Here is a 22,352-nt window from a genome sequence, read left to right as displayed (position 1 = left end):
ATATACTGTTTTTTACATTTTTTACATTCAATCATATATGTAAGGTTAGTAGAATTACAGGTTATATGTTGTTTTATTTGTCTTGTTTCGCCGGCGTTGCTAAAAGTGTACGAAGTTCTTGCATCGTCAATGTAAGGGCAAGTGAGACATCCATGAGTGGAGTTGCAGCGGAAAGTGCCAGAGGTGAGCTTGGGTGTCGTGTTAGTGTTCTTTAGTTTTGCTCGAACTCCACTCATGGATGTCTCACTTGCCAGAATATAGGGGAAACCAAACGCACGTTCCGTGAAAGGTTCACAGAACACAGACAAGCGACAAACAACCCACATCACGCCAACTCCACAGCAGCAGTCCCTACACACTTCAACTTACCAGGTCACTCTTCTGCGGACATGCGACTTATCCCTCTCGAACTACAACCCACCATCAATGCCTCCCGCCGTAAGGCACGCGAGGCTTTTCTAATTCATAGAGGGAAAACGTTATCTCCAGAAGGCATTAACAGGAAAAACGAACGCTGAACCTTGATTATACACTTCTATATTTTTGTTATCTCATATTTACAAGTACGCTGTCTTCATGTCATGTATTAGCCAATCACTTTTTTGCATGTATTTTTTCAAATTTTAATTTTAGGAGCCGTTAGTATATTTTTGTTATCTCATATTTACAAGTACGCTGTCATCATATCATGTGTTAGCCAATCATGTTTTTCCATGTATTTTTCAAACTTTAATTTAAGGAGCCGTTATTATATTTTCCTTCAATATAGCTCTGGCCTTGAGGAAGACTAATTCTATTAGTCGAAATATTGGCCACTAATAAATCTGCCCTTTGCCGTAGTGCCAGCCTTGCATTCAGTTTTGTGTAAACATTTACGTCGGTACATGGGTCCTCTCCATCTTTAAATTTAATGATTTTTCCGGAGATCAACTACATTGAAACTTTGAAATAAAGTTGTTGACATCATCAAATTTTACAACAATCTATCCAGAATTTTTCTCTTACCCTCGATACGCGTCTCATTCCAGCGGCAGGAATCAACACTTCCTTGTCTGCCAGATCTAATGCTTTGTCAATTCTCCTTGAACCCCCCTGGCATAGCAGGAGATCAACACGCCTATTCACTTCTTCACCATTCAGAAGACTTCCAGTTAAGGTGTTAAACTTGAGTACCACTTCAGCATCAGTGCTGAACGGGATCAAGGCAATGCGTCCTACCGGTTTTGACACGTCGAAAAAGGTGACTAACGTTTTCACAAACTTAAGCACACGATTCCAGTTGTCAGGGTCATCACAGACAGATGAGTCAATCACGAAAGTTGTATCCATAGGAATCGGGCATACGTCTTCCGCTGGGGAAAAAAAAAAGTACATAGTACATGTGATTCCAATGCATAAGTATTGTTTTTTGTTTGACTGTTTGTTTTGTTTTGTCCACAGCCTGGTCTTACACTTGTAAAGTAAAACAACTGAAGGATAAAATGAAATCACAGAGGTGTTGATACAACAATGAACATTTGATGGTACACTCGATTGCAAAAACGTTGACACCTAAAAAGCATAAACCGTAAACGGTGAGACCCAACGGATTTGAGGGTAGTGTTTAAACAATAACCTCATTTCCATAATCAATAATTTACCATTCTCATTCTTTGCAATAAAAAAATAGAGTGCTGACTTAATTCTTCCGAATAATTTTCTACCAAATAATGCTTAAGTTCATTGCCTGTTTTGAACTTAGGCAAATAGCGAATTGTATATCACTCAAATTGGCCCTTGTTGGCCAACTTGCTTTGACAGTTTCCAACATTCACCACGTGCAACTAATTTTGGTCATCACCCGTCGCACGAGAATAGAATATTTTGAAAATAAATTTAGTACACTTATACCCATAAAGCCATTGGGTCTCATCGTTCACGGTTTATGCTTTTGGGTGTCAACGTTTTTGCAATCGAGTGTATACATAGCAAAAATCATATCTCAACGATATGCAAAGATGAACATCAGTTACCTGGCGTCGTTGGCGCTGGTGTTGGTGTTGGTGGTTGTGTTGGCGCTATAAAAATACAATAACGTTGTACTATTAATAACTACCAGGCATAACCACGCAGCAATGATCACATTCAGTACGCTATCAATTTGACTCAGATTTAACCCGCTCATGAGTCTTCTCCGCGGGTGACACCATCAGACATAACTGAATAGGAATTTATAAGATTTACAAGTTACTATCCCATGAATTTTAAGAGAGGAACGTATGCTAAAAACGGATATGAACCCGCATATTAAGAGGCATTAGGAAATGTCTTACGCTCCAAAAGATAACTAAGAAATAGCAAACTCTACTTCACAAGGCAGTGAAGATTCAAAAAGTAATAAAAAAAAGGGACAAAATTGTGCAAAATTACGACAGATCCAAAGGAAACGAGCAATTCTCTGTAGCAATGAAGTTCAAATTATGGGACAAGCAATGAAGCAAAGGAATTCAAATGCAGGATACCAAATTATCATTTAGACAACTTCCATTTTCCTAACTGGAACTACTCATAACTCCACAATGGAAGAGAAAGAGAAAATGAGAAAGATTAGTACACCAAATTAATATTACTTTAACCATTTACCAGTGCCCACTATACTTTATCTTTCAAAGAAGTAGTCCCAAAAGTCCAAGAAATTTAAATGAAACAGGCATATTAACAAATCCAGATGAATTGATTATATTCCACCACTTCTGGTTGGACATTGGGTTGTTCCAATTCAGATCTAGTTTAGAATATCCACTATTTTCATTATTGATCATTTCTTCCTAACATTTCTTCTTGCTAACATTTTTCTTTTATGTACTGAAAAACGTTCAGGCCCAGACTACTAGAACAATGTTCCCTGGCATAGGCAAACCAAGTTAGGACTGAATTTGTTATTAAGTCTTCTTTTTGGCAAATAACAAATGTGCCTGCAGTCAAATACTCCTTCTATCGTCACAAACACTAGCGTTCTACTTTCAAATTACAAATTGGTGAACTTGTAAAGTATAGACCTTATTCCAAAATGGCTACCATTTTAATATTCTTTTGTTCATATTAAAATAAGCCCTTCTTGCCTCGTTCTTCAGCTCAAAAATCAAAAGAATATTTTACCATGAACGAGGCAAGAAGGGCTAGTTTGAATGCAAACAAAGACTTGTTAAAATTGTAGCCATTTTGGAATAAGGTTTATAGACAGTTTGATGAACCTACCAGGACAAGAATTCTGCACAATGGTCTCCGCTACGGGCGCAAGTTCTGCAAAGCTAGCAGCAGTGAACACGTTGTCATTTGAGCTAGCAATGTCATTGAGCTGAGTTCGATCAATATTCCTTCCAATGCCAAGAGAGAACACTTTCACACCCTTATCCTTGAGCCCGCGGGATGCTACTGAAAGTTCTGTAAATGAACCTTGATCTGTTGTTTGCTTGCCGTCAGTGATAACGATTGCGACCTAGAAGTAATCCGATATACAGCCTATTAAGAAAAAGCCCACCAAAACCAACGCAATTTCACCGAAGGGTGAACATTTTCCCAAGATCCCTTTAGTGCTCAATGCAAATTTTCAAAGTCTATTGTCAAAATGGATTAGTCCTGAATATATTTGAAGCGTGCTATGGACAGGAGACACAATATATACCTTGATATTGCCATGGTGCCTTATCCCATCAATCACTCTGCTGATTTCAACAGTGTGCAAGAATGACTCTTTACAAAATATATTAACGTCTAAGACGCTGCTTTCAGCATGAGCGATGGGAAACATTAGGTTTGAGTACTCGAGCAGATTGGTTTGCAGGAAAAAAAGCAAGATTTTCTCGACATTTGAATGAAATTATCATCTTATAGTCTGATACGTTGTCTGGTAACTTTGTTTTCCACCTCCTCGTCTCCGTGTTTCTCTCTGATCCAAAAGCTCCTGAACTGCCGCCATTTTGAACTCTTCACTACTTAGTCCCAGTTCTACGCTACAAAATAACTTAATCCCAGACGAAAACTTCTAACAAACACTGGGTAGGAAGTCGATTCGACCAATCACGGCGCTGAAAATACCATAGAAATTGGTTTTTTTTTCGTTGGGATCTTGTAAGATCAACAAACCTGTCCAGGCTCCGGTAGGATAAAAGAAAACCTAATTTGAGTAATCCGCTACACTGCTGACTTTCAAATATCGAAGTCAGCTGTGTAATCTTCTTGCAAGCTTGTACCATGAACTGGAAAAGACTTCCTAGCCAGTGTTTTTAGGGGGTTCAGTGGGCAGCATAGAACTGGGACTCATTAAATAGTGAAAAACTCAAAATGGCGGCGTTTGAGGAGTTCTTTAATTGGAGAGAAACAGAGATTAAAGGAAGAGGAAGAGGTGGAAATCAAAGACAGACAAGAAAAAATGCTGCTTTTTGCTGAGTATTCAGTTCTTACCTTTTTTTTAACGGTTTAATACTGATTCTGTCAAACACATGAGTTTCCTTCCCAACTTTGAACATCACCCCTACAGACCCCTCACAGGGTATAATGTCCATAGACATTGAGTGAGCATTTATCAGTTTCGAAAAACAGGTGTAAGCATGGGTTAGTCAATGGATGGCGCGAAAATAAGATATTTCTTTAATCTATGTTATGAATCAAGTTAGTATAAAATACGACAGCTACTATTATGTTAGTGTAACACACTTTACATACCTGTGGCAGTTCTGGTCTCATTCCATCTGCTGTTGTAAATATCTCTCCGTCAGCAAGCAGCAAAGCTTTATCAATAAACGTGTAACCTCTCTGGAACCTAATCCTATCTATAAGACCATAGTATCCTTCCTCTGTTACGGCAGCGCCAGTGAGCCTGTTAAATCTGAACTCCACGTTAGCCCCGGTACTATAGGCCAAAACAGCAATGTGGGTCTTGTCTGGACCGACATTGAAGGCTTTAACCATGTCTTTCAGGAACTGTAGCATCCTTAGCCAGTTCCTTCTTCCGATGCTTCCTGATGAATCCACAATAAATGCTACATCTGCCACGGCATTACACACAAATTCTGACGGGAAAAGATACGAAGATCAACTAAACTAGACTAAAGTAAATAAATAAAAACTAAAAATGGCCTTAACGACAGCCTGTAAATAAGTCATAGATTTTAGTAACAGAACATTGCAACTAGAAGCCTACCCAGCATCCACATTCCTATAGCCGGCAGTTATAGTTTGAATTTAAGATTAGAGAGGCTGGCAAATCAGTCCCAGATTTTAAAACGAAACAGCTTTATTTCTTGTTAGAGTGTGTTGCGAGTAAAGGGAAATGTGGATATTACCGAAGCAAAGAAAGAAAGAAGGAAAAGTTATCTTTATTTGCTCAGAAGGAATCACAATGTTTACTTTCACAAGTCTGCTGATCGGCTTTCAGGACAAATCCACTGTTACAGGAACAGAAGAAGCTATCATCGGTGTTAACACAAACTTGTTGGCATCCTCCATTATCAACCAGGCATTCATTGTTATCTGGCGAAATTAAATAAACAACAAAATTGGTGTAAATAATGCCAAAGCTATTTTTTATATTTAGTTTAGACTGAGTACAAAAAAAGAAAGAGAGACAGAGACATAAACACAGGAAAAAAGAGAGAAGGAAGCCGGAAGAAAGGAATTTTTAAAAAGATGTAACTTATAAACTTAACAAACTTCAGTTTGCGGCTGAAAACCTGCTAGGGAGTTGGAAGGTACTAGCGACACACATTCGCAATCACATGACGGATCGAAATGCAAGTGAAGAACAAACGAGATTGAGCCTGGGGTGTAGAGATGCGGGTTGTGTAGCGTTTAAGGCGATGAACGTCACATCTGAACGTCGGTAGTACGAGGCCTACCATCTGCTGTCTTGTTCTTTGCTACACCTTGATTGCTTTAATGTACTTAAATGAAGCTCAGTCCACACCCTTCTTTGGCAGCCATTTATTAGTTTAAAGTGACGAAAACGAGTGCTACTCATCTCTTGATCGTTTCTGATTTCACTTTTACACTCGGAACACAACGTGCACCACTAAACATACAAAAGAACTAAGCTCCATTAAATACAAGGGGCACAAAACCAACAATGAACCAATCTTCTCGATGAGGAGATATCGTTAACACCCCGAACCTTTTCTCTGTTACTCCGAAGGTCTGGATTCGTCACTTAAGCGTGTTCACCGTAAAATAATATTTATACCTGTACAAGTCTTGCCGTCTCCAGTATAACCTTTGCCACAACGACAAACGTGGGATCCTTCAGTATTGAAACACCGTGCGTTGGAGTCACAGACATCCTTCTCACACTCGTTGATATCTGTGTTACACAAAAGAAAATAGAACAGGAAAATTGCCCAAACTCACGCTTTCAGGAAAGAATCGACTGCTTCACAGAGTTATATTATTCCCGCTAGTGTTCTCCAATCTGCTTAATCGTCCCAAATCAAAAAATGGTGGCGTTCACACACCATTAGTTCACAAAATATCTTGTGTATCAAATAACAGATCACTGGCGTCGTTAAAATCAAACGTCAAAAGAAAAGGTAGAAGACCTGCCGTTCTAAAATACACATTTAACGAAAACATTTAATTACCTGCACAGTTTCGGCCATCTCCTGTAAACCCTTCACGACAGCTACAGGTATACGATACTTCAGTGTTGCTACACTCAGCGTTGGTGTCACACTCGTTTGTTTCAGGGCTAGCGCATTCATCGACATCTGTGACTGAAGACAAGTGATGTATTTATACAGTGGAATCGGACTTTTGTTCAATGAATTCCTTAGTAATACTGATGAGGAACAGTTTTGAATGAGACATGAAACTAAACATCATTGAAGTAAAGTAACGAAATGCTATTAAATGAGCTCTGAACTATTCTGTTCAGACACTACATCCGATCATTCAGTTTTCTTCAAAAATACATAAATTTCTTAAGAACGAGTAAACGACCAGTTTTTTTTTTATTCCAAGTTTGGAACAAACATTTGTTAGTATTTGGACGACATTTCTTAATTGCACGAACCCCTGTTGCAACCTCTATCCCAGAAGAGTGTCCCTAAGTATACAAACAATGCTGTAGAAAAAGCCCAACACAACATTGAAAGACATGGCAAATTAAGGGAGCTAGGCAACCCAACAATGACATCATTTTGTAAACACACTTACCTGTACAGCTTTTGCCATCTCCTGTATACCCTACACGACAGCTACAGGTATACGATCCTTCAGTGTTGCTACACTCAGCGTTGGTGTCACACTCGTTTGTTTCAGGGCTGGCACATTCATCGATATCTGTAAGTAAGGTAAGTTAGAGAACAACCACAGATAAGTGACATCTGTACAAAAAGAAAACCCTCAGCTATTCTGTAACATGTTGGGGAATTCTTAAATGCTGTCCTTCAAACTGGGAAAACCACATAAACTTAAGGGAAACGGGTGACTGCCAACTCGTGTAAGCGACTGAAAGACTTGCCTTCACACGTTCTACCGTCGCCCTGGTATCCACTTATGCAGCTGCATAAATAGAATCCTTCAGTGTTGCTACATTCAGCATTGGTGTCACACTCGTTTGTTTCAGGGTTCGCACATTCATCGACATCTGTGAAGAAGGTACAAGACTAAGATTGGTGGGTGAAAATAAGTATTTTGATGGCGTTACCTTCCGCGCCCCTTTTAGCTTAAAAGTTAAAATCAAAGTACAATCTCGGACAAAACTGATCAAAATCGTTTTGTCGATCTACAAATTCCCCTCCCCCCCCCCCTCCCGCCAATGTTGGTCCGACGCTGTAAAAATAAAAGGCTGCGTAAGCGACATTGAGTGAGGAGGAGGGAGGAGTGAAGGTTTAACATTTTCCAGGACGATGGTTTGTTAAGGGAGATTGAAATATATGCGCAAAATGCGTATTTTTTTCTGCTAGTTTGGCAGGCGAACTATAAGCGTTGTTAAAGAAGAAAGGAAGGAAGCAGTTGTTTTACAAAACTGCACCAAAACAGTCTTTACATTGATCTTAGTCGCTTGTCTAAAAACTCATGGTTCTGGAAACAGCAGGATCAACACTTTCCTTTTTTTAAGCAAGACCGAAAGGCACAACTGGGGACAACAACTGAGCAGGAGACACAAGATTACCATGACAACCTAGTATACGGCATGGCCCCCGGTTGTTCAAAGAGTGGATAACTTTATCCTTCGAAATAGTGACTTTTTCACTGGATAACGTTATCCTCTTTTTGAAAAACCGTCAACAAAATTGTTTGCAGAAAACGATTTTACTCGACCATCGACATTTATCTTCCACTGATTCCAGCCTAAGTTACGAAAACTGTTTAGATTTTCCCAACAGCAGACCGTTACTAGAGAAGTATCGCTTAAAGCAAAGAGAGAATTCAGTGGAGTAAGTTAATTCAATGAGATTCGTCTCTTGACAAAGACTTTAGTATTCTAAAACATTTCAAGAAATGAATTCAATTTAGGAAAAACTGCCATACATTTCTCTATATTTTGGCGCTTTTTAGATATATTGTTGCTCAATTATCTCTGAAAAATGCGTGGTTACTCCCAATTTTCTTTTTGGATTCCAATAGCCCTTGCTAAGGTCTGCTTTTCCCACATAGTCATTAACCGCACAAAAATACTTCGGTATTAGTAGGCACCGTCCTTAATAAAGGGCTGGGTACCGGACAAAATGACCGTGTGTAAACATGAGTTTACTCCGCTGGTTTTAACATTCGGTTTCCATAAAAATACATTCAAGTCGATTATCCTGCCTTCGTGCACCAACTTCTGGACCTGTATACCATGTAGCTCTATTGTTTCAGCTGGGGTTCATTGTTTCTGTTGTTTGTTCATTGCTGTGGTAATATTTTTTTTTTCGGTTAGTCAGTCCGGCGAGGTGTTGTTAGAACTGCGTGATGGCTGTATTTTTGGCCAACCAGAGTCTACTTACTAAATTTGCATTTCTTAATGACTAAAGCCATTTAAGTCTCGAATCTACTTACAACTCGTGACCTAATAGCAAACAAAAGATCAGCTTCAACGGGCTCTAACGATTAAATTTAATAAAACAGAATAAAAAAAAAGAGAGAAAAAAATAAAATGTTACCGGATACCTAGTGCATCATAACAATGGAAAACAAAGCATAAAATGCAATTACCTAGTACACAGATGCCTTTCTTGATTTCATTTGCTTTTTCTTCCAAGTCCTCAAACGAGTCCACTGTAAACACATTTTTAGGTCCAGCAGCAATTTGGTTCAGTTCTGAGGGGTCAACGTCATTTCCTATACCCAACACGAACACGGCTGATCCTTTACTCTGGAGGCGAGTGGACGCCTCATCAAGGGGCGTGTAGGCTCCCTGGCCTGTTGTTTGCCTTCCTGTTGTAATTACCAAAACAGGCTAAAAAAGAAAAATGAGAATAAGAAATCAAAATTGAGTCATTTTAATAGAACCATGTTGATCAATTCATTATTCAGAACCAGTTGTCACAAGGCTGTCCACACATTAAAGGAAATCAGAGTTGCGGAACTACAGGAAAGACGTGCTCGACGAAAGGCAACCGCCTCTCTGCCTCCATCTTCTCTTGCACACATGTGCACCATATGTGGCCGTGCATGCAAATCCAAGATTGATTTCGCCTCACACAAGAAACGCCACAGACCTAGTAACACAACCACAGACTGACTGCTGAACACTTACTTTCGAAACGAAAGGAGAGACCACGATCACGATTCAGAAAATTAGAGAATTCATTGCTAAAAGGCTTTGCGCACCGCAGGCGTTGTGTTTGAAGTTCCTTTAACACGAAGATGTCCCCAATCGGGTTATCGTTTAAAACTCATTTGCTCTGGAGCCACCTTGAGGATGATAAGTTCATATGCTTGTAGAAATTTTATTCTTCCATTTCACGTTATTGTTGCCTTGAATTATTTTGAAACTGTATTGGCAAAATGTGACTTTTTCCTCTTCAATACTTCGTCGGTCGCTGCTACGTGACATCGCGCACTTGACAATGTTGTTTAGTTTACCCGAAGTTTATCCTTGTCAAGAGACTCTTCGCGTAGCTTGTATTTTAAAGGCAAGAAACAGGAAGCTTGACGCCTCGCAGCATGCATCTTTTGTACTGATATTTCTGATTTAAATGGATATCTCACCTTGGCAAGTAAGTTTGATCAGTTCGAAGTGATTCAGGATTCGCCTGATGCATGTAAATAGAGTGCCCAACAGATATTTAACAAACCGTCTATATGGTTTCTCAGGAAGGTTGCCTTGGTTTGTTTTTATGGTCAAATGCAGTTGAATTAAAATATTCATTTACCTAGTTAGCCCCAGATTCATAAACACGCAAATTAAGAATATCATATCACTTGTATACTATGAAAGGTAGAAATATCAGTGTCATGATAAACCATAATATGCAATAAACGTTATCAGCGCTATTTGGGAAAGTGATAATAAGCAACCACCCCATACAATTTCTCTTCTTGTCAACTTCTATAATGACTAGGACTATAACTGAACATGGCTAAAACACGCAAGTGGGAGTCACGCAGGCCTATCTTCTTTCCTTTATACACTGTCGAGTGCTCTCGAGAGAGCTCCGCCGCATCCCCGGCTGAGTGGCGGTCAGAAATGCGGACCAAATCATCAACTTTCTATTGGTGAGGTTTTTACATAAAGAGCTACAGACAATTCCATCATTTTGGAGAGTAAATATTTTTTGTAGCCACAAACAAATTCAAATAAATCGGACAGACTGGAGAGAAATAGGGTGGATTCTTTAATCTAACCAATCAGATCGCAATAACATATGCGCGCAAGGCCTTTTCGGTGAATGTGAGCCTTTAATGACAAGCAGGTTCGAGTCAGGTTCAGTTATAAAACTAAAAAGAATAAAAAACTTCGCTTTTCAAGATAATTAGACTGACTAAGAAGTGATGTCTTTGAAAAAAAAAATAGAAATTCAATCAGAATTCCCTTACCCTTGATACACCTCTCATTCCACCAGCAGAAGTTAACACTTCCTGGTCTGCCAGATCTAATGCTTTGTCAATTCGCCTTGAACCACCCTGGCACTGCAGGAGACCAACTCGTCTGTTGACTTCTTCACCATTTAGAAGGTTTCCAGTTAGTGTGTTGAACTTGAGTACTACTGTGGCATCAGTGCCGAATGGGATTAAGGCAATGCGTCCAACAGAAGGTGACACATCGAAATACGTGACCAAAGTTTGAACAAACTTCAGCACACGATTCCAGTTGTTGGAATCATCACAGACAGATGAGTCGATAACAAAAGTAGTATCCATAGGGATCGGGCATACTTCTTCTGTTGGTAAAGAAAATATGTCCAAAACGTTACTATTTGATACACGAAAATAACAAATTCTATAGACTACTTTGTTCCATGCAAGCCTGGCTTTATATACTCAACGGGATTCGAAATTTATAAGATCCAATTAATCGAAACAGGATGCCGATACTATCTCAAAATGAGAGCTTCACAAAAACGTGAACGTTAGTTACCTGGCGTTGTTGGCACTGGTGTTGTTGTTGGGGCTGGGGTTGCTGGAACTGAAAACAAAATTACGTTGAACAACATTATCTATGGTAAAAGACGATCAAATATCCCGATCAAAGTACGACAAAGCCCTCGGGAAACCGTGTGCAAGGGTCACGGAAACATAAACAGAAAAAAAAGTAGCTCAAGCTTACAAATGCAGTGATGATAACAAAGGTTATAAAAGCCAGTCAATGAGAACAGCGAAAGTGTTAACAGGGGCAACATTTTGCCGGAATAATAATTTATCTGGGTTATAACACACAAGAAAAAAAAATCCAACAAGTAGACAAGAAAATGAAAATAATAATAATAATAATAATATTTAAGATAGAAAAAAGAAAAAAGAAAAAAGAAAAAAGTATCAGTTAGTGAGTGAACCAATTATGTTAAGATGATTTGCGTGAGAAGTTGTCAAAGGCCTTAGGTAGAAAATTATGATAATACTGAAACATAATCAAAGGCCCCTGTGAGCCACCACATGAATGCAAAAGTGAATAGTGGTAACCGTAAAACATTACTCGCATGAAACTACGCTACAAGGATTCGTGGACGCCATGTCGCATTGCGGGAATGCATTATGAATAAAGTTATTTGCTTATCTCGCAGACAATTAAATTACACACGCACTCTGATTCCTTTCGATACACGAAGCAACGGCAAAGGTGGAAGTGTACGTTTTTTAGATGGTTTTACTTGGTTGCCAATCGACAAAAAAGCGTTTAATTTTCCTTCCATGAACCTCCGTGTTTTCTTTCCTCGCATCGTGTTCTTGCCGAATGAAACTTAATACAGGTGAACGATTTTGGTTGCCTAACGCGTGACCTAAATCTTGCCGACGTTTTCAGCATGGTAATTCCTTACTACATTCAAACGACGGCTTCTTTCAGCGTTTTATAACATCGGAGGAAGCTTTCAATCTTGCTAAACTTGCTGTTTTGGCTTTATCCAAGTGAACGTAAATATAGAATTGCGTCAAGCGTTGCGGTACTCAGTAGACTCTCTGTGGTTCAATCGCTATGTGAATGCAAATTTTCAGTGTTTACGTTTGTTCTGGTGAATCGATCTTATTATATTGCTCACTTAGTACACGCGCTCTGTTTGGTCAATTTTGCGGGCCGTATTCGTCTGTCAGGCCCGCTAAATTTGAAAATTTGGTGCAACATTTTGTCGCCAACATGTCTCGTGAAGAAAAATTTGATATATTACTTGAAAGAGTTGCGAACAAACAGAGAAAACCAAAAGAACCCCGAAGAAAGTATGCCAAACTTTCAAATTGACTTCCTTCAGCTTTTAGAGGAAGGGCAGCGACAAATGGTGAAGGATGAGCAAGACGAACCGGGCTTGAGTCAAGAATTGGACGATTTTATTTCCTCTGAAAAATCTGAAAACACGGTGAAGAAGACATATTACGAACGGAAAAAATTGAAACATTTTGTAAGGAGCAGAGCAATGGAAGCTTTCAGTAATTTGAAAAACGTACCTGCTGATGCTCTTGACAAACTGCTTGGAAATTTTTTTAAAGAGGTCCGTAAACAAAATGGTGGCGAGTACGAGCCAGGCAGCCTTTCAAGTTTTCAAAGAAGCATTCAGCATCGCCTGAAAGAGTTAAAGCTGTCTTTCAACATCCTTAAAGACGAAGAGTTTTGTCGTGCCAGAGAAGTATTGGCCGCCAAAAGAAAAAAATCTTGTGAAACAAGGGCGAGGAAACAAGCCAAACGCTTCCCGTGAATTGACAAGCGAAGAGGAAGAAAAGTTGTTTGAGAGCGGCGCTTTTGGTTGCCATAATCCCGAAGCGCTCCAGCGCACATTATGGTGCTTCTTTTCACTCCACTTTGGATTCAGAGCCAGGGACAAAAGCCGGAAACTTTGCTGGGGCGATTTGGAGCTGCAAATTGATCCTGAAACAGGCAGAGAAATCTTGGTTTGGCTGGCAGAAAGAGGGAGCAAGACTCGCCAAGGATTGGAAGGTTCACACCAGCGACATTTTAATCCGAAAATATTTGCCACGGGAACAGAGCAGTCCCCAGTCCGATATTTCAAGAATTTCGAAAGCCACCGAAGAAGCGAAAACCCCAACTTCCCCTTTCTTTCTAACCATAAACCACAATGCTTGGCGTACTAAATCCACCTGGTACAAGGTGTCGCCTCGCGGCAAAAACCAAATCGGCCAATTCTTGCCAAAAGCAGCCAAAAAAGCTGGCCTGCAAGCCTGTGGAAGGAAACTTTCCAACCATTCGGTACGAAAAACAAGCATCTCTCGTTTACTTGACGCTGATATTCCAGAAAATTTCGTTACACAGCTAAGCGGTCGCAAGAATTTACAAAGTTTAAGCTCGTACAAGTCGGCCTCCCTCGCTCATCAATGACAAATGTCGGATACGCTTCGACAGCAAGTTGCTCTTCCAAGTTCAAGCATTCACGAGCCAGTTTTTCCTTTCAACCATAGCAGCAGTTCGTTGCAGTGTTCAGTTTCCAACCAGAGCAGTTTTAGCGTTCAAGCGATGCCGCACCATTCATTCTTCGCGTCGGCAAGCATTGGATCAATTTCAAACTGCGTATTTACTGTTCATCCGCGAGATCCAGCCGGCAGCACTGAAGAAAATGTAGCGAAACGACCAAGGCTGGATGGCAGCAGCAAGAAAAACTTTTCCGTTGTACTTCCTTCACATTTTGACATGCGCTGTAGAAAACACCGCCTTTTTGTTTTTAGTTTGCAAGTAAACAAATATTTTGAGTGCTGTAAGTTCCTCACTTTTCCCAGCAGTTTTCGTCGGATAATTCTTTCTTCAAGTGTTTACAAAAGACTATTTCGAAGACTATTTTCTTGTAAGTCTTCATGTTGTTCATGTGAATTAAACTTGTGAAACTGTTGGTTTTTGTACACTTGATTTTTGCAATGGTTGTATCGTGTGCAAGCAGCCAAGAAGATTAATTCGTGTTTTGGGATTTGACACACGCCAATCATTCGTGGCAGTTGACCGTTCCTCTTGACTTCAACTAGTTTTCTGTGCCGCGCGCCGGATTAGCCTCTGAGATATAATAAATATCTTACTAACCTCGTTTTCTTGGTCCGTAATGTAAGTTACGGATACTTCTTTTTTCCCTCATGTCATTTCCTCGGATTTTTAGGGTAACCTCCTTTAAAGTTTTTCATGCTTGCGTTTGACGTTTGCTGAAACGAGCAGTTCCGCCTATCGAAGTCGAACTTTTGGACAATATCCGTCCTGATAAGTTGCCCCTTAGTTTCGCTAAATAGGATTTAGTAGACAACACACCTACTAGCTATTTTCTTTTAAGAATAAGTTATTCCTTGCGTTGATTTTACATTTTTTGTCCCGTAATGCACCAAACGTAGACTAATATATAAGATGTATATAAGGTTTACGACAGATCGAGCGAGTGACATTTACCCTCACTACTATAACTCGTTCATTGCGCATGTCGCAGTCACGAGTTAATTGGAACACCATGAATAGATACTAGATGCATGAATTTAATTAATGCTAATTGTGAGAATAAAGGCCAGGAGTGTTGTCTTGTTTAGAAAATGCAATTCTTCGCATTGCCTTTTTTGTGTAACGTTACAATTTGTTTTAATAACATAATTCCTCAAATTTTGTTCAGCAGACAAAATAAAAAAGAAAGAAAGAAAGAAAGAAAACGAGCAAAGGGCGGCCGAGCGTAAAATACCTAGATAGCAAATGCCTCTATTATATTCATTAGATTTGACATCCAAGTCCTCAAATGAATCCACTTTAAACACATTTTTGGGCCCAGAAGCAATCTGCTGCAGTTCGGAAGGATCAGCGTCTTCTCCTATACCCAACACAAACACGGCTGATCCTTTATTCTGGAGGCGAGACGAGGCCTCATCAAGAGGAGTGTATGGTCCTTTGTCTATTGTTTGCTTTCCAGTTGTGATTACAAATACAGGCTACAAAGCAAAAAGGACAATAAAATTGGTGAATAGTAAACTTACTTGAACATAGTTTCTACCCATAATCATGCGGTTTCTTCTGTTGATCAATCACACTGACATAATACCACGACATGTTATCGTCTTACCCTTGATACACCTCTCATTCCACCAGCCTGAGAAACACTTCCTTGTCTGCCAGATCTAATGCTTTGTCAATTCGCCTTGAATCACCCTGGCATTGAAGGAGACCAACTCGTCTGTTGACTTCTTCACCATTCAGAAGATTTCCAGTTAATGTGTTGAACTTCAGGTCCACTTTGGCATCAGTGCTGAATGTGACCAAGGCAATGCGTCCAAAAGATGGTGACACATCGTAAAAGGTGACTTAAGTTTGAACAAACTTCAGCACACGATTCCAGTTTCCAGGGTCATCACAAACAGATGCATCAACAATGAAGGTTGTGTTCATAGGGATCGGGCATGTTTCATCTGTTGGGAAAAAAAACTTCAAAAGTTATGGTACTATTTTGTACAGAAATTCGAAAATGTGAAATTGTGGGTGAGGATATCGCCCGTTGGAAATATGAATGTAGCCATTGAGACCCTTTAAAGTGTTAAATTGAAGCTTCGTTCTTTCTCGAAAGTTTTGGAGCAAGATAAGAAAGGAAACGAAGTTTAATTCAATTTCATGTGCGCAGTCCATCCATCCCGTGCTTCCAGTGAGCACACACTAACGCTTCAATCTTTAAAAAAAGTACACTTAACGAAATAATTAAACTTCGACATCAACAATCCATCGCTGTTGTTCTGCAATATTGAGCGAGGTGGAGAGGCAAGGGAAGTGTTACCATTTTTTCCGTGGGGGTAAGGGATGTTAGCTATGTTTTTTTCTATTTGGATGCTCAAGGGAGGATGTCAGCTTAGGATGTTTCTACTGGATGAGCTACTAGACTAGGAATACAGTACGGACTGCCGACAAAGTATAAAAAACGAACTAGATTTGAGGAGAGGACCACCTATGCCTTGCTGCAGATAAGATGGCGATTTGTGCTAACATATGGGCATATGGTCGCTCTGCACACACGGGCATAAATCTTAATAACGTAGTGTCTGTAGTTCAATTGTTTCCTTGTTAGAGATGGATTCTCAACCTAACCAGACTTACAGTTTCATGGTTGACATTAAATTAAAGAAAAGAAACAAAGTTAAGGAGCCCAATACATATTAATGCAAAAGAGCACTGCGTTGAACAATGTCAACGTAATTCATATTTCTAAAGCGTCCTATACTATTTTGTTGTGGGTCAAAACCTGCATCACACCAGCCTATGGGCCTCCTCTGTGGATTCCATTTAAGAATATCACGTGCTACCGAAGTTGGTTACTTTAAAAGTTTTGCTTCAAATATCGACCAGACTTTCATACAGAAATCATTGTTGCTTTCTCAAAACTGTCGAATACAGTTATCCGACAAATACGTTATAGGTTTATATCTCAAATTGGTTTACTGTTGCTTTTCCCTGGTTACAGATTTCTTCGGGTTCTCTATCACGCCATCTCTGCTCTCACACTCTCAAAACTGATCTTATTACACTGTTTCGCAATCAAAGGCTCAATGTTCAAAAAAGATTGTCTTCCAATTAATAATGATAATAGTAATGTTTTCTTGTCACATTATGTCATGCTATGTCACCCTTTCCGACAAAACGTTCCAGCGACAACTTCACGCCCCCAGCACATTTCCATCTGTTCTGACAATGTTCCCACCAACGTATGACGTTTCAACATGTGACCAACCATTGCCATGTTGCTACTTTTGAACTGTGATCATACTACGAAGGCAAAAAAGGCATTTTATAACCAGTCTGCAGTCCAAATTTCACACCTTGTCTATGTTTCATACCCAGCTTGTAGTCTGTAGACCGCAGTTCCTAGTCCCTAACTTACACTGACAGATATGAAATTGCTGTGTGCTATTTACCCTTTTGCGCTCGAGCAGAGGCAAATAAGAAGAGTGATAATGAGGAGCACGCGGGTCGAGCGGAGACAAATAAGGGACTAAAGAGAGTGAAATGACCGGAAACTATTTATCTCCAAAATGTTTTCTCCTCTTGTGAATTACTCTCTCTCTCTTCCGCAGAGGCTCCTTCATAAAAAAGGAACTAAAAGTCGGAAATGGGAAGAAAAATAGAAATTGGAAAAGTGGTGTGGGAGAAGACGGGTATTTCATGCTTGATTTGATTGTAAAATTGGCACTAAATGATTTTGTTACGTGAGCAGCGGGAGATGGTTTCTTCCAGACCAGCTCACTTATTTACACACAAGCGTGTTTTTTGTACAAAGTAGTACTGTGTCAGCGCGGACTTCCAATGGTACTTAAAAATGTTCATTTAGCTAAATAAGATAAAGAAGACAGTCCTCGGAAATTTACAGCTTTCCTCGAGAGTGACAAATTTGACATGCGGTATGTGTATGTGCTGACCGAAGAATGCGTAGAGATCCACTACAAACACAAGGTGGAAGACAATCCAGTATCGCCCAACCTCATATCTTCGTGGCGTGTTTCACGACCTGTTGGGCGCGGGTACGCCTTTACAAAACCCTCGATTTTTTGCAAGATCGTGTTATCTACTTTGACACTGACAGTGTCGTGTTCAAAAGTTTGCCCGGACAGCCTGACCCTCCCCTCGGTGACTACCTGGGCGACTTCTAGGATAAATTGAGCGAGGGTGACTACATTGTGGAGTTTGCCTCTGGAGGGCCAAAGTGTTAGAGCTACCTGACCCACAGTGGCAAGGAACAATGTAAAGTGCGTGGCACCTCCCTGAACAGCGAAGGGTCCAAGGAGCTCAACTATGCTGTCCTCCGTCAGAACGTGCTTGACGACATCCAATAACCATTAGAGTCAGGGGTTCGTCAAACAACCGTGGTAAAATCGTACCACAATGTCCGTGATGCCAAACAGTACGCCATCGAGACAGTGCCACAGAACAACAAATAGAAACTGGTTTACAATAAACGAGTGATCGTTCCCACAATGTTCCTGACTTACCCGTACGGCTACCAGCGTTTCACACAGGAAGACGCTGAGATGGTAGAACTCTTGTGTGATTTAAACTTTGGAAAAGTCGAGAGCGGGTCACCAGCACCTCACACACATCCCACTATACAATTTTTAGAATAATTGTTCATGAAAATATCTTGTTGCACATATACAGGCAAAAACTAACGATAGAAAAGTCCTACGTTTCGGCGACATCTTGGCATCATTGTCAAGGGAAACTAAAATTAAATATGCGACTTCAAGATTAACTGAGAGATGACCTTCACAATTCTTTTACGTGTTGAAAAAACGCCAGAACAAGTTTGATTGTCTCATTACTGAGATGTTACTCTTTAAACAATTACGACCGTGTTTAAATGTGCAATCAGACTCAATTTGCGCTAAGGTCTTTGTCTAACTTATGCAAATTAGTGACTCTCAGTTACTCTTGGAATCGCATATTTACGGGGGATGCCCTGAGGGGCATACCGTGTCTAAAAACGGGCTCCGTATCTTTTTTTCGCGGTAGCTTCAAATCTGCACATCAATTTATTCATTAAGCTCTCCCCTCTCCTAGTAGGGATGTATTGTTCTAATTGCCTTCAACAAAAGCAGGCCAATCAAAATACATTCTTGTCGCGTATAGCGCGAGGGAGGGGACCCACTCAGGGAAGATCGAATATGCGTGCGATACTTGCAGCAGGTTGTTTAAGTAAATTTTAGGCAAACTCACAAGGATTGGTGGGTTTTGTGACTCACCATTTTAAAAATAAAGGTATGAATGCTGAAAGTCAGCACGGGCACTTTGTGTCCTCTCCCCCTAGGATGAATAGGGCCAAGAGGGTACTCGAGACATACCCCATAGCGCAAATAGAATTTTTCCGTTCACACATTAGGAATAGAATGTTAGAGCCCCCCACCCCACCCCTGGATTTAACAATTGAAAAATTTAGCAGGTCACAGCTTCTAAGCGATTACAGAGGGTCCCTTGGGAGTCATTGGGATAAACAAAATTGCGACATAAGTTGGGAAAAGCATCTGCGCCACATGCAATGCAAGAACGAGCCAGCAAGCAAAGCTAAGAAAGAAAAAAAAACTAAAATGCAAACAGAGGCAAGGACAGAGAGGCCAATAGTACTAAATGACTACTCGGCAAACAGCATTGCCACAAGACGTACGTGCACTTTAAAACCTGGTTTTCACTAGCGATGCAAGCACAGGCACAAGCACAACCATAAGAGCTTTATGCCAAGTGAAAAGGAACGCAACACAAGCAAGCACAGACGAAAGCACAAGAAAATGAGAAAGTTTGAATCTCGTGCTTTCGCCCATGCTGGCGCTTTGCTTGTGTCGCTAGCAAAAAAAACAGGCTTAGCTTTATTTAATGTAGCTTGCTACACAGGCACAACATTGCATTTTAATTTTACGACTGAGTTTATTTAATTTTATTTGCCACACGCACAGCTAATCAGTTTACTGCACATGTTTACAACAAATTCTTGCTTACTGCATAAACACATAGCACTTTAAGGTTGCACAAATGTGAAATACTGAAATGATGAAATGATGATGCTGCAATCTGGCAGATGTGCGTGACACAGGCAACATGTGCAATTGAATATTGACCCTTGCTATCAAACATTGAAAACAGCAGAAAACGGAATACAACCCAAACTCTGCCGGAAAAGTTCCGAAAACTAGTATCCAGCCTCAAAACGTTTTCGCAAACGGGTACAGATCCCAACACTGTTACAGTTCATTCTGTACCAGTAACCAATTAGCTTCCCTTACTTGGACAAGACTTTTTCACAATCGGAACAATGACCTCCCCAAGCTCATCAAATCCAGCAGCATTAAACACGTAGTCATCAGAACTTGCCATTTGCTGCAGCTGCTCAACACGTGCACGCCTACCAATACCCAAGGAGTACACTGCCACTCCCTTGTCTTTGAGGCCTTGAGATGCCACATCCAATGGAGTAAAACCCCCTTTTTCTGTCTGTTCGCCATCAGTTATCACAATTGCAACCTGTTTTAGAAGAGGGTCAAACAAAGACAAAACACTCTTGGTTTGTTGCTATAGAGATAACGAAAATTATTATCGGACTCTCGGGTGGTGATGGTCTCTTGGTCAAGGCCAATAAGCGTTAGAAAATAAATAGTAAATTATCTGTACACACTAATGCAGCGCTTGTTCTTCAGAATGAGGCATTTGCAGGAAATCAAGACAATCAACCCATTTTCAAAAGGTAACAACAATTATTGATTGCGCAAAAAAGAAAGAAGAAGTCAAGTCAAGAAAAAGACAAGAAGGCAAGTTTTCTAGGAGTGTAAAACTGGATACCAAACAAAAAAAAAACAGTTGACTATAGCTAAGAGAAAGTGCTGATCGGTGGTGGGATGGTAGGCAACGAAATGATCGTAATTGGAAAAAATGTCCACGTTACCATCGGAAAATCAAACCAGCAAATCAGCAAACACACAGTGGTAAACCATATTCGTGTATTTGTCAGGGGCCTTTTCACCCATCTACTGAAATAATAGTGTCACAGCCAACTCTTAAAAATTGTGCAAACCTTGGAAACAAAACAACTAACATTTACTCTGTCACTAAACGTGATGAAATTATTCTTTTGTTCAAAACTCGAAGCGTCTGGGTTAAAAAAAAACTATAGTAGAACCCCAGTAACTCAAACTCTGAAGGGAGACAAAAAATACTGTTCGAGTTAGTTGGGGTTCGCGTTGCCGGGGAAGATCGAAAATTCGACTTTTCATGTAAATAATTTATAGTTTATTGATTATCAGCACTTCAGTATACACTTCAGTACTGGGTCAAAAAAACTTTGTCAACATTTTAAAGAAAGAATTAGAACGCCTTGAGATAAGGACATTATAAACTTGTACTACGAACTTTTTGTTTTCTATGTGACAGCTTAACAGGCAGTGCTTGTGGTTTGACTAAAAAGATCGGAAATGACTATCAAATACACGATCTGTTGCACCAACTAAAATGAAATTGCTTTAGATTTGTCAATTCCAGTGTTTTTTACCGATAACATGACAGGAGCTCCGAGCTAATGGGATGACATCAGTGGTGAGTTGCAAGAACCAGAATTCGAGTTATAGGGGTAAATTTCGATCAAGGGAAACAAAATTTAGTTCGAGTTATCCGAGTAAAAGTGACTGAAAAGTAGGGTCAAATCCGAAGGAAACAGGACTTAGTTTGAGTTAGCGGTAAGTTCGACTAACCGGGGTTCTACTGTATTCTTATTTCATACCTTTGAAACTGCAGGCCTCATTCCAGCACTTGTAATAAACAATTGCTTATCAGCCATTTTCAGAGCTTTGTCAATGTAAGTAAAGCCTCTCTGAAGACGTATGCGATCGATGAGTTTTCCATACTCCTCTTCTGTAACGTCTGCACCAGACAGGGTATTGAAGGTGAACTCAACTTTTGGACCTGTACTGTAGGCAATCACAGCTACACGAGTGCCATCTGGTCCAACATTGAATTTACTAATGACGCCTTTCACGAAATTTAACAGCTGTGGCCATCTTCTACGAGCAATACTTCCTGACGAATCCACAATGAATGCCAAATCTATCGTAGCCTTACAGGCTGCACAAAAACAACGAGACAATGGATGGTAAAACACAAGCATGTGTCAGAAACACAAACAGTATGAATCTACCATCAGGTTGCTTATCTCTACGACATATATCAGAATTTAGAACCCAATTACCTCTGGTTACCAAGGTCAAGTCTTTGTTTGCTCTGATTACTAAGTTTAACATGCCTAATTTTAACTGTGCTG

General features: G+C 40.1%; 2 protein-coding genes across 2 annotated transcripts in view; both read right to left on the bottom strand.

Moving 5' to 3' along the window:
• Nucleotides 1–1,005: 1,005 nt before the first annotated feature.
• LOC146480090 (uncharacterized) overlaps nucleotides 1,006–22,352 on the bottom strand; it is a gene marked incomplete at its 3' end in the record, with an annotated part of 176,502 nt that continues 155,155 nt past the window's right edge. The window contains exons 126-137 of the mRNA XM_085110092.1: nucleotides 11,540–11,587; nucleotides 10,999–11,342; nucleotides 9,172–9,415; nucleotides 7,493–7,618; nucleotides 7,186–7,311; nucleotides 6,612–6,743; nucleotides 6,218–6,334; nucleotides 5,389–5,511; nucleotides 4,705–5,051; nucleotides 3,238–3,478; nucleotides 2,013–2,057; nucleotides 1,006–1,352 (exon numbers count right to left, since the gene is read on the bottom strand). Coding sequence (XP_084966218.1) covers nucleotides 1,006–1,352; nucleotides 2,013–2,057; nucleotides 3,238–3,478; nucleotides 4,705–5,051; nucleotides 5,389–5,511; nucleotides 6,218–6,334; nucleotides 6,612–6,743; nucleotides 7,186–7,311; nucleotides 7,493–7,618; nucleotides 9,172–9,415; nucleotides 10,999–11,342; nucleotides 11,540–11,587 — 2,240 coding nt within the window. The remainder of the gene's footprint in view (nucleotides 1,353–2,012; nucleotides 2,058–3,237; nucleotides 3,479–4,704; nucleotides 5,052–5,388; nucleotides 5,512–6,217; nucleotides 6,335–6,611; nucleotides 6,744–7,185; nucleotides 7,312–7,492; nucleotides 7,619–9,171; nucleotides 9,416–10,998; nucleotides 11,343–11,539; nucleotides 11,588–22,352) is intronic.
• On the bottom strand, nucleotides 12,614–15,863 carry LOC146480093 (collagen alpha-5(VI) chain-like). Its single transcript, XM_085110175.1, has 3 exons — nucleotides 15,642–15,863; nucleotides 15,267–15,510; nucleotides 12,614–14,256 (listed from the first exon to the last, which is right to left on the bottom strand). Exons 1-3 carry the CDS (start codon nucleotides 15,657–15,659, stop codon nucleotides 14,240–14,242), a joined length of 279 nt encoding a protein of 92 aa, XP_084966301.1. The 5' UTR covers nucleotides 15,660–15,863; the 3' UTR covers nucleotides 12,614–14,239.

Source organism: Pavona decussata, unplaced genomic scaffold, assembly GCF_977016875.1.
Source record: "Pavona decussata unplaced genomic scaffold, jaPavDecu1.1 SCAFFOLD_56, whole genome shotgun sequence".
In the NCBI taxonomy this organism is placed as follows: domain Eukaryota; kingdom Metazoa; phylum Cnidaria; class Anthozoa; order Scleractinia; family Agariciidae; genus Pavona; species Pavona decussata.
Note: the sequence above shows the minus strand (reverse complement) of the source record. Positions and strands in the feature narration are given on the sequence as shown.